This window comes from Haplochromis burtoni, unplaced genomic scaffold (genome assembly GCF_018398535.1).
Source record: "Haplochromis burtoni strain Fernald_Lab_line unplaced genomic scaffold, NCSU_Asbu1 Contig_15, whole genome shotgun sequence".
Lineage (NCBI taxonomy): Eukaryota > Metazoa > Chordata > Actinopteri > Cichliformes > Cichlidae > Haplochromis > Haplochromis burtoni.
The window spans coordinates 2,848,421-2,860,522 of NW_024582376.1; the positions used below are offsets into that span (position 1 = coordinate 2,848,421).

At 38.2% G+C, this 12,102-nt stretch overlaps 1 protein-coding gene across 1 annotated transcript in view; it reads right to left on the reverse strand.

The window, feature by feature from the left end:
- Window positions 1-381: 381 nt before the first annotated feature.
- trarg1a (trafficking regulator of GLUT4 (SLC2A4) 1a) overlaps window positions 382-12,102 on the reverse strand; it is a 14,645-nt gene continuing 2,924 nt past the window's right edge. The window contains exons 3-4 of the mRNA XM_005915923.3: window positions 2,821-2,947; window positions 382-2,203 (exon numbers count right to left, since the gene is read on the reverse strand). Of these exons, the coding sequence (XP_005915985.1) occupies window positions 2,193-2,203; window positions 2,821-2,947 (138 nt within the window). The 3' untranslated portion in view covers window positions 382-2,192. The remainder of the gene's footprint in view (window positions 2,204-2,820; window positions 2,948-12,102) is intronic.

A 12,102-nucleotide genomic window follows, 5' to 3' on the forward strand; every position in this document is an offset into this window, starting at 1 on the left:
TGATGGCAAGCTACATTGTAGCCACAGCTGCCCTGGGGTGCACTGACAGAGGCGAGGCTAACGGACACTGGTGCCACCGGGTCCTCTGACCACCTCCAGTAGGCAACGGGTGAAGTGTCTTGCCCAAGGACACAACGACCGAGACTGTCCGAACCGGGGCTCGAACCGGCAACCTTCCGATTACAAGACGAACTGCCAACTCTTGAGCCACGATCGCCGTTGTGATCAACATGTTGGTGTTTTTATTGATATAATTATTGGAATATTTACATTTATTTGAAACAACATGCTATCTATAGACTACAGACTCAGAAAGTTGCTAGCATGGCTGTGGTCAACACAATTCCTTGTGAATTGGAAGTTACCACGAGAAGGCACAACTTGGACCATGCATGGTAATGTTTATTCCTGACATGCAAAATGTACACCACAGAGAGGTGAACTGGCACATACAATATACTGGAAAGGAAACACATTAATACACGGAAATGAAGTGGAAAAGTTTGAACTGTTTTACTGACAGTTGGCTTCTGTTCGCCAATTGTTCCAGATGAAAAATGTAGATGTAAGAAAAACAGTAGGGCTGTCGCCTGCACTACGTAAACAGTAGGGCATCTTTGGATTTTGCTGCTTTCGGATGTTTTGCTAAAGTGACTTTTTGTACAACCACGAGTATGAACGGGGACTTGAAAGTCTGTTAACTCGACAGTTAGCAGTTGTACATCCTTTCACTGATGATGATGAGGACTTGGTAGTATCACTTTAGCAGCATAATATAGCTATAAGGTTTCACTTGTTTGAACTGTATGAGCAAGTGAAAACAAGCACTGTAACTTATCAAAATGAAAATGATACAAAATGTAAATTAACCCCGCCATCCAAATAACATTATTGCCCCCAAAATCTATCCAAATGATCTGAATAATGCAACATAGTGTTACTGAATTTTATCTCTGCTCACAAGCCTGGTACATGTCACTGTAACATACTTGTTATATGTATCCACAGGCAGAACAATAAACTGCATCTCTTCGATAAAATTATGAATACAGACAATTTGTCAGGCTTGAACTTTACAGAATGCTTGTGTTTTTTGTTTAAATGCTTTTCATTGTTACTAAGTTAAACTTATAGACCCGCTCGTTGTTAAAAAAAAAAAAAAAGTTTGTGTCAGCCTGTTTGGCCCATAGCATGCGTACATATTGCATATATATTTTCCTATATAAATACATTTTATACCAATACAACAAGCTGGAAAAAACATTCAGTGAAATAATCAGTGACATTTAACAGTCATTGTATAACAATGCCAATGGTGTAGAAAGGCAGCAAACACACATGCACACGCACGCGTGCACGCACACACGTAAAATTAATTATAAGGGAATATGGTGAGGAGAAACAACACCTGAAGGTGTAGCTGAGACTAAGTCATGTTTGTGGTAAATAATTAGATGTACACAAAACAGCCTCACATGTGCAAACCTGCTAGTCTCTCAGACTCCTGGAAAAGGTAAGAAACATGGAAATAACAGTCAAAATGAAGGCAGAGGTTCGGTGATCTACATTCAGGCATGCACTTGGTCTTGTTTTTTTTTTTGTTTTCAATGAAAAATTATAATAAATAAAAACAATTATGTCCCCTGCCCACTTTCACAAACCTTTGAGTTTCCACTGAGCATCCAGGTACTGACAAAGCAGCCACTATGACAGCCTTAGCAAACCCAGCACCGCTTGGCATACAAACATTATATAAAATGTACATATACAATGTATATATGTAATTTTTTTCTATCCACATTTCAAATATATTTGTAACTGTATATGCTTTGAATGCAAAAGATTCGATGAGGAATATATGAGGATTATATGCAGCTGTCCAAAGTTTGGAGACCAAACCCCAAATCCATTTTTCGAAAGAAGCTCCATCTCATACAGAGAAAGTCGCTCTCTCCTCATACACAGATTATTGTCTTCATTGAGAGAAGTCCATGTTCCACACTGGGAAACACACGGGGTTCCTTCTGACCACAAACAAATCTGCATTTTCTTCCTCCTCTGTTTTAACCTGACAGATTTACATCAGGATTTTCATTATTTTTGTCAAGCAAATGCTAACCAGATTCTAATACATGCATCTCTGAATGGTGTTTTTCATTTGTTTACTTGCTGAAAGATCATCTCTCGCGAGTTCATTTGGAAACTGTAAAAAAGGGAAAGAGAAGAAGTATGTTACACACTTATGATTGCAGCAAAAGTAAATGTAACACACACACAGATGTTGGCAAAGTTGAAAGCAGGAAACACATCTGAAGCATGTCATTCTTTCTGTCTGTAAACAAGATCGCTTGAAAAATTTTGGATTCTGATTTCGATAAAACTTTGAGTGTAGAGGGGCCTTATCTTCAAGGTCAACTTAATGATTTATTGGTTGAAAATTGACAAAAAGCCTTATAAGAATTTAAAAGTTTTAGCGTTTGACCTCTGACCTCTCCTTCAAGATTGATATAAAAGTCAAAATGACAATAATGTAATCAATGTAAACATCTGTCATGCTACTCTTATCTCATTTTTACTGCACTACAAACTTCTTAACGTATGTTTAAAAAGAAGAAAGTAAACAAAATGAGTTACCAGGAACACTCTGCCGAGAGAGTGAGCTGCCTTGGCAGATGTTTCTTGGACTACCCTTCTGAGTAGATAGTTCCTCCTACAGCTACACTTTAAACCTCAATCTAAATCTCGGTGCAGCACACTGGACACCATCATGATAACATCACTGTCCTCAAAAATTTGTCCTGCTTGATTCAATGAATGTACCTGAAACTGAGACGTAGACTGTGATCATGACCACGCCCAAGACAATGGAGACGATACTGAGCAGACGAGCCAGTTTACCCAGCCTCTTGGCCCCGTCTATGTCCCCCGCCTGGAGACTGTTTCTGGACTGAGGACACACAAAAGCAGCAAGACTATTAAACAAATTTAATATATTAGGTAGTAGACCAAACATTTTTAGGAAGATCTGTCGAACCAGCCAAACCAAGGATACACTTAGGGTGGAGATTTTCATCTACATATTTATGAGTTCTTGGATAAAGCTAGAGATGCAAACAGTGATGTAGCAGGAACCCTATAAAGTATTATTTGTAATTAATCCAGTTCTTCCTCTAATTTCTTTATTTTTCCAGTTTGTGTAGGAAAAACTAATAAGACCAAGCAGCACGAAGACTTTGTGACTGCTCCAAAACCTGAGTTATTGCACCTGCACCTGAAGAACTCCAAATTGTTTGATTATTATCAATTTTGAACACCCTGAAACTACTGAACTAATCATCCTGGATCAGTCAGGCTCATCGATGGATTTTGCTGATCTGGTGTAATGTGATTTAACATTTAAAAAAAGAAATAGGTGATTAAAAAAAACTTTATTAACTCACAAACATACACAAGTCTTCACACACATTGAGTGTAAGGTGTGAAATTCAAGATACATATACACCATTGCTCACTGAGCTTATGTACTAAAGTGCAATGCTTTTCCCATTTATGGGTGAAACAAATGTGAAAAGTTCTTGAAAAATGTCCAGATTAGTACATATTTTACACTGAAAACATAAAACACTCGAATGTTCTCCAGAGCTGGTTTTTCTTTCAGCATATACACTGAAGCGCTGAGGTGTACCAATAATTATTCACACTCTAACCTGTGGCTCTTTGAAAAGTCTAACCCTCAAAAGTTTTCATGGGGACAATGTAGTTAGGCAGCATCAGATGGTAGTCTGTAGAATGACTTTGGACACCAAGAACAAGTAGAAGTGAGTTGAGACAAGCTCTGGGTGGTGGGGAAAAGTTACTGGTGTTTGGGGTATCTTCTGGGCAGACGACACAGGACAAAGAGACTTGGTGGTGGAAAGAGGAAGTGCAAGAAAACACTCAAAGGTTAGTGAAGAAACAGTGGGATAGTCAGGAAGATGAATGAAGTGCACAGAGTACTGGAGGCTAATAATATAAAAAAGAGAGGTGGCAAAGCCAAAGGAAAGCAGGCAGGGGTCTCTGTGGACTCTGTGGAGCCTGGACAGGTGGAGGTATGCTCTGGAGAGAAAAGGAATGAAAGTCAGTAGTAGCAAACAGAATACGTGTGTGTGAATGAGAGAGTGGCAGGTGGAAAGATGAAAATGTAAAGAGTATCAAAGTCAAAGGGAAAGTTTACAAGATGGTAGTGAGACCTGCTGTGGCACTGACAAAGAGACCATGATGGACAGGGTTAGAAATGATTATGTCAGAGTGACATCTCACAGTGCTTTGGAAACAATGTTAGAGGCAAAGCTGTGATGGTTTTGACATGTGCAGAGAAGGGATCGTGGCTTTACTGGACAAATGATGAAGTTCCTGGCCGGAGGAAAATACTGAAGCAGCTCTTCAAGAGTTACACTTTAAAATATTTATCATATAGTTAATCAATACTTATTTTAAAAAGAAATTGATAAACATGCAGCACAGTAATGTTGACTTGTGAAATGCAGAGAGTAATTTATTTCAACTGTAAACGGGCAAATCTCATGCCGGCAGATTGGGACTGATGGAAGAATGTGACTTGCAGAGCCAATTGGATGGAGTCGGTGAGTGCGGCAGTATGAAGGGGTTGTATATCATTTTAATGCTGAACGTATATTGCTTTGCTTGTACACTGCAGATACGGAGACAGAGTGATTCATGCGTATGTGTGAAAGGTGTGATGGATGGGAATTCTCAGCCTTCTGCATTGCTTTTATGTGAGTCACCCCAAAGATCAAATCTTCCGTTACTGATGTCTCAGGCTTTTCATTGGATTGGCAGGGTTTTTTTTAACAGTGTATGTTTTTATTTTGTGAAAGGGAATCCACACAAAGGAACACTGCTCTTCACGGTATTGCAGCATGTACATGCACACATCAAATAAAAAATCTTATGTTGCTGTTTTTCATTTATTTAGTCATAAAACAAAATTTCATCATGTGTGTGTTTTGCCTATAGTTTACATATATCACTCCAAGTATTTGCTCTATAACTTAACAAGTTTCACTTGAGCACTAGAGCAACTAAACAACCTGATCAACCTGAATGCAGATGGCGTTTAAATACTTCAGCAGGTGTCCAGGATGAGTCTTTTCAAAGCAGAGGTGATAAAACAGAAATTGGAACTCTCACCAAAACTTATCTGGTATTAGAAGAAAGAAAGTGCTGCCCTACTGTCCGAAGACTAAAATACGTATAAGCTCTACACAGGTTGGAGCTACAGATATAAAAATATGAAAAGTTAAAAAACAAAAACAAAACAAAGAAATTCATCAGTTTGACAGTTTAACTACACTATCGTATTCCTCAAAAGATTTTTCCCCATTTTACATATGAAAGTTCAAATGCTTTAAATATAAACGGCATTGTGTGTATGAAAGTGTTAATAAAACAAATATAATTAACACTGACTGAAATTAAAAGCATTTTCATCAGAATTAAAAGTAAGAGGTGATTTGCAGGTAGAAGAAGGATCATGACTCAGTCCATGTGTGACTGCAGCAATGAAACCTGCCTACACCTGAGTTTAGCAGCGATTGAGAACTTCATGCTTCATAAGAGAATTTCAGGAAGTAATCCACTATTCTTAATTTCACATTACCCTCACAATTTAGTTTGAAATCATGCTATGGTGTCTCTGTTTTCTTGCTTCATTCAGTCACTGAATACTGAAGAAATAGAGTGTTGGGGGTTAGGTGGGAACTGCCTTAAATTCAGATTGAATTACAGAGTATTTCCCCTGATTACTAACTTGTTACTCCATTGTCTCACTCCCGTGAGATGCTCTGCCTCTAGGCTGTCTGGTAGTAAGATACTACTGTGCACTAGTGCACGTGGGTTTGGGACAGTGCAACCTTAGGATAGAGTGGAAAACTACTTTTAAATATGGCATTCATCTCTTCTTTTAATAATGCCTGATGTTTGGGAAATAATAACAACAACCGAGCTCATGATATACTTTCAAAGCAGAATGTCTTCACATTCTTGCATGATAAAGGATTTCAGCTGCCCAGTACATAATGAACTCAATATTAAGAAGATGAGGAAGTGGTACTAGGCATGGGTGAAATATGAATGTTTTGGATTATTAAAGATGCAGGAAAAAAAGGAGAAATAAATTAAATACACAGCGCTTAACAAATTTATTAGGCCAAAACAGCTGCTCTAAGTTAACAGCTCTGGTAATTATGAAAATTATGTTTTTCTTAGTTGTAGATGCAAAGATGAAATGCACTGATGGTAGTTTTTTGAGATCTTTCTGAGAAAAGCTCACGTCTGCTTTTAAGGAGGACCTTGGGACCATGTGATGAAAAATGTACATTTGTCAGAATTTTACATTGACAAATATTCTTCTTACCCCTTCAAACTTGAACCGTTAAATAATTGCCAATAAATGGAGAATTTATTAAACCTCCTGACATTTATAAAAAGATGAAATTTGCAATAATTTGCAAAAAACAAACAAACAAAGTTTAGCAAATATGATAGCTACACCTGGCAAAGAATTACTTCTTAAAAGTGTATTATCCAATATATTTGTATTTTTTAGGGAAAAAAAAATCACACTGAAATGTTGAAGTCTCAAAAACTGTATGTATCAAATATAATACACTAGTCTGTTATGGGGTTAAATTACTGACTGATTTGCTCACACAGTTTATCGCAGCTTCACAAACGCCTCCCAATTTTTAATTCTAAAAGGCTCAAACTCAACTTTTGACAGATTCTGCATCGCAATTAAAACAAAGATATTTCAATATAATGCAATTGCAAGAGTCACCTAATATAATGTACTCCTATATCCTGCATGGTAAGAAACGTAATCACAAAAACTATTTAACTGGACGATTATTTCTAGGATTTATTTAAATTTGATCAAATCTAAATATCTACTACATGCAATGTCTCATCCCACAATCCAGGCTCATGACAGTAAAACAAAAACATTACTTTTTTTTTTTTTAACTCTCACTCACTCACTCACTCACTCACTCTTTCACAGGGACACACTCCATCTTCTTGGTCTGAGGACTGCAATGTGAAGCTATGGTGCAAAGTCCCGCTGGAGCCTGTATTGATCTTTTCTCATAGAGAAAAGCAGCATCAGCACCTTAAATCAATGGAAGTCCCTTTCAGAAAACACAGCCTATTTGGCCAGCTTGGAGAGAAACCATCAATGGAGAATGGAGGTGATTTAAAAAGATGATGTTTTACTTGCATAATGATAATAAGAAAGTAAAAAGAAACAAAGGAAGGCAATGTCAGCACTCTCATTTGGACCTAGTCTTGTTGGATGTTACCTTTGAGACCTGCGAGAGGTTTTCATTTGTGTTTGTGAATATCTGTGTGTAGTGAAAGGGAGGCACCCTTTGCTTCACTGAATCACGCCTGTATTGATTCACAGCACGACTACGGGTCATATTTGTTTTCAGAATGGGAAATTCTACCCTAATTGTAGTGTTCATTGTGCTACCTTTGTACACACACACACACGCACACTCGTTCTCTCTAATGTGTTCAAATGTTCAGCAGACAAGTGTGGGTGGTAGTAAGTCAGTAAGTGCTTCTTTTCTCACTTGCCATTAATAATGGAGAACCAACAGCAGCCATGGTGGAACGCAGAAGTGTACAGTGAGAGGATGTTTTCTTCTATGAGCAAATCTGTCGATTTCCAGGTTTATACATTATGTTTTTCAAAACTTTTAGATTATATTCATTTCATTGCTTAAATTTTTATTTTTAAACTCTACTTAACTTTTTTTTAAGTTCAAAGATGACAACCATTTATAATTTAGTAGTGACAGACATTTTTAATCCCCAAATGAATTTGTACGAGGCTTTTGCAGGGTTTTTTGTTTTGGTATGTTAAGTTAAATCACATTGGTCCGGTGAGGGATAAAGAACATCGCAGTCTCTCGGAAGCGGCTAGCAAGGCTTTTAGACTTTTTACAGAAAATGCCCATTAAAATTTCAAACCACCCATGCGACCAAATGATCAAACCTTCCAGAGCTATGATGGCACAATACCTATTCTAGCTATAAAATGCATTGTAGCTGATGGTTACATACGATTTTACTTGTGTTTATATATTTGCTTGTGAATTCAAACAAACTAACAGAGTGCTAATGCTTTTAAAGACTAGACCATCATAGTATAAACCTTTATCCATTGGCAGATCATTTATAAGTGAACCACTGCCAGGCATATTTAAATAACTCAGAGTCAGGTTTCATCGTTTAGTTCATAGCACAGTGCACTATCATCGGGATAATGTACGCTATTATTAGCAATCTGTTTGTTAAACCAAACACAGTTTATCGATATACAATACAACTACAAAAACAAAACAGAAATGGGCTATTTGTACTAAAAAAGGGCAAACACTAAGAAACGCTTTCACACAGGTGAGATTTCTAAAGCAAAGAGTTGTCTAGTTACACCGCTGTCATTATCTAATGTGATGCAAATCACACAATGAAAAGTAAGTTTAGCATCTGTTACTTAGCAATTGGAATGCACAGCTTAAGCTGGTGCAAATGCCATTATTACAACTTTTTTTTTGCAGGTAGTTAATCACAAATTAATGTGCTGAAGCGATTTCTGTTGCATTTGTCCAGATTTTGCTAATAAAATGAGGAATAGGTTTTACTGAAACATTTGTAAGCTCACATGCAAATACGATATATAAGGACAATATGAAGGTCCATTGAAAATATTTGGGTGTTGGCTGCCTTTTATTCCATTGTCTGTCGAGATGATCCCACACTGCTTCAGTAGTGTTGCAGTTGGGACTCTAGGGGAAGGTCAGTCCATGACTGATAGAGTTCCAATGTGTGTTTTTCTATCCAGGTATGATTTTACTGCACTGGAAGTGTTTGCGACCATTGTCATGCTGAAAATTGAAGCTATCACCAATCAGATGATTTGCAGATGGTATTGCATTAGGTATTAACATCTGATGGCACTTCTCTGTGTTTACAATTGTATCAATTAAGCACCTTGAGGCAACAGTTGTTGTCATTTATATAAATAAAACTAAATGTAATCAATTTTGTCAAGATTTCCAACACCACTGGCTGATAGGCAGCTCCAAACCATGACAGAACCTCCACCATGTTTTACAGATGGCTGTAGACACTCACTGTTGTATCTCTCTCCTGACCTCTTCTGCACATCCTGATTTCACATTTGGATTCACCACTCCACTCCACTGTTGCCACTGATTTTTCAGTCCAGTTTTTGTACAATTTGGCATACCTCAGCCCTTTGTCCCAGTATCCCTTCATTAACAATGCTTTCTTGCCAGAAGAAGACAGTCCCTTCCACTGAGACCATCTCGTGAGTCTTCAGTGAACATCTGGGCCTTCAGATCAACTGGAAGGCCAGATGCATCTCTCAGGTCCTGTCAGGCTGGATCTTTTCCCATATTAAGGACATGGCATTCAGATAACTTTATCTTCTGAAGATTCTTATTCTTTTGTTCTCCACTTCAAAATACAATTTATGTGTGTTGTCACAGGCTGCTAGTAACAAAGTGCCTGAAGATACAGTTCTTTGCGTAGAGACAACACTGATTCATCCCCTAACTTATCATGTCTTTTTATGTTTGAATGAGTCATAGGTCAGTGTTAAGTGGCCTAACAAAAACATTCCTCTGAATATAGTGAGGTAGAAGCACTGGAATGAAAATGAATGGAAAAACAGCTAAAGAAACTTCTGGACCTTCTGGAAGGCTGGAGAACTATCATACGAGAAAGTCTTGTTCTTTGGAGGCAAAATAGAAAGAAAAGAGGGGTGGCTCAAGATTTCTGTACAATATTGTAAATAAAATGTCCCAATATTATAATTAAAACAAGTGAAGATGCATTCATTTTTAATATTAAATCATCGAGTAGTGGGATTTGAAGATTTTAAAAGCTCCTATATTATCAAATAAGCCACTCATATAGCTAGTGGCCCTTACGCTGGTAAGTGCTCTGTACTATACTTGTACTCAAAACATGATTTTCTATGCATTCAGTTGTATTATTCATTGGATGATCACATTGTAGCATTCATTGATTTAAAATGATAAATGAGTTGTAGCACACAGCTTTTCTTTTTTCTCTGCAACACTCTGATGAGCTCACATTGGGTAAGAACAGTGTAAAATGCTCTCTGATGGTGACTGCAGCACTTGACTGCTAATAAGATCTCATTTACCTACACACACACACACACATGCACACACAAACAAAGCCATCCCGCCAGTGCAGCATTGTGAGACCATATTTTACAGGCAAATCTGCAGCACATGCAGTAATGCTCCTGCAGTTTGGGCATTCCCATTACTGGGATAGGCTAGTACGCACTGTAAAAACCTATTACCCCAACCTCTCCAGTAACCATAATTGACTGCGTATCTTCCGCGTTTGCCAGCCGCAAGCCCTTCCCACCAAGCATCTGTCAGAGATCTTTGGCGGCAGCCAGCTGGAAGTTGGCTTTTATGTGCTCCTACTGCTGAAAGTAGTGGGAGATGATGATGGATGTAACTGTTCCTGCTGTTAGCAATGCACCATCTACAGTGTGGAAAGATGCTGACGCTTTTACAAGGGTAAATGGGACCAACACAGATGGATACTTTTACCTGTTTAAGCGATTAAAAGATGGATATACATCTTACTTAATGTTTGCACTGTCTACATACACAAAAATGTGTATTTTCTTAAATTCTGTGATATAGTTTATGTTTTGCATAATAGCAGAATCTACTGAAGTCTGCATTTACAGTTAGACACAGACAATTACACGAGTTTTGATTGTATTTAAAGCTGGAGCTAGAGACAGGTGTGTGATCTAAAAACAAAACACCTGGATATATTTGTATCCACTCCTATATTTGCGTTTCTTTCCAGCTCTGTTTGAGGTTTGAAAGATTCCTGGGGTAAATATTTGGGTCTGTTGCAGCTCAGTTTTGTGTCGAACAGGCTGGAATACTGTGGATTTGTCAAAGCTTTGTTGCTTGAATCTGCTGCTAAAAACAGCTGTATTTCTGAAGAACTAAAGCAATGAGCTGAAACAGGCTTAAATGCCACTTAGAGCTACGGGACAGTGCCACAGATACTGCTGCTTATCACTCTGATCACATTACACAGCCATTTTTGAGCCATTGCTTAGCTACAAATGTTGATTGCGTACTATACTTATAAAACAAAAGCGATATGGTTTACATCAGGTTTTAATTGAATACACAGCACACAGCACAGTTAATGTTACATAATAGCACGACTGTTAAGCACAAACCCTCTTGGCATGAAATAAAGTCTGAATCCAGATCACTGGAAGCTAAAGGCTCATCAATAATGCAAGTGACCACCAACTGTGGCATTTCATATCAGGCTACCCCTTAAGATGGTCTTTTTTGATCTTTCTGTCTTTCTGTGAATGAATTTCTAAAGTCTGTTCAGCTTCCTCTGACACCTCCCCATTGATACCATTTTAAAAGCTGCTCTTTTTTTTTATCTGACTTTCCAGCAATATCCATTTCACAGTGGATGATGAGTAGCGAATATTGGCACTTAGCACTAATCTGGCACTCCAAAGCTGTATCGTGTGGTATCAACCACATTACTTTTGATTCATCTGCTCACAAGTGAGCGTTGTACACCTCTGTTTTTCCTGTTCTGACTCACTCGCACTTATCTGACTGTGCTATCTGATTCAGCTTCTTCTAATCAAGTGATAGGAACTACTTTATGGCTATTTGCTGTCTCTCTCATGCCCATCTGCCCTTGTAGCGAATGATGTTTTGATCTTCTTTGGGAGGCCCATATCCCTTTTCCTTACCCCCCAGGAAAGAGAGAGGATGTTGATCGCTGCTACTGAGCTGGCTAACTGCTGCAATCTGCCCTCTGCAGAGAAACTAAATTGACTTCTCTCGCCTTCTATTGAGTTAGTGGCCAGCTCCAGTTTCTTCCTCCTTCGCTTTTCTTTCTTCTGCCCTCTGTGAAAACCTCCCTCTGCCACACTTTCTCTCTCTCTCTCTCTCTCTCTCTCTCTCTCTC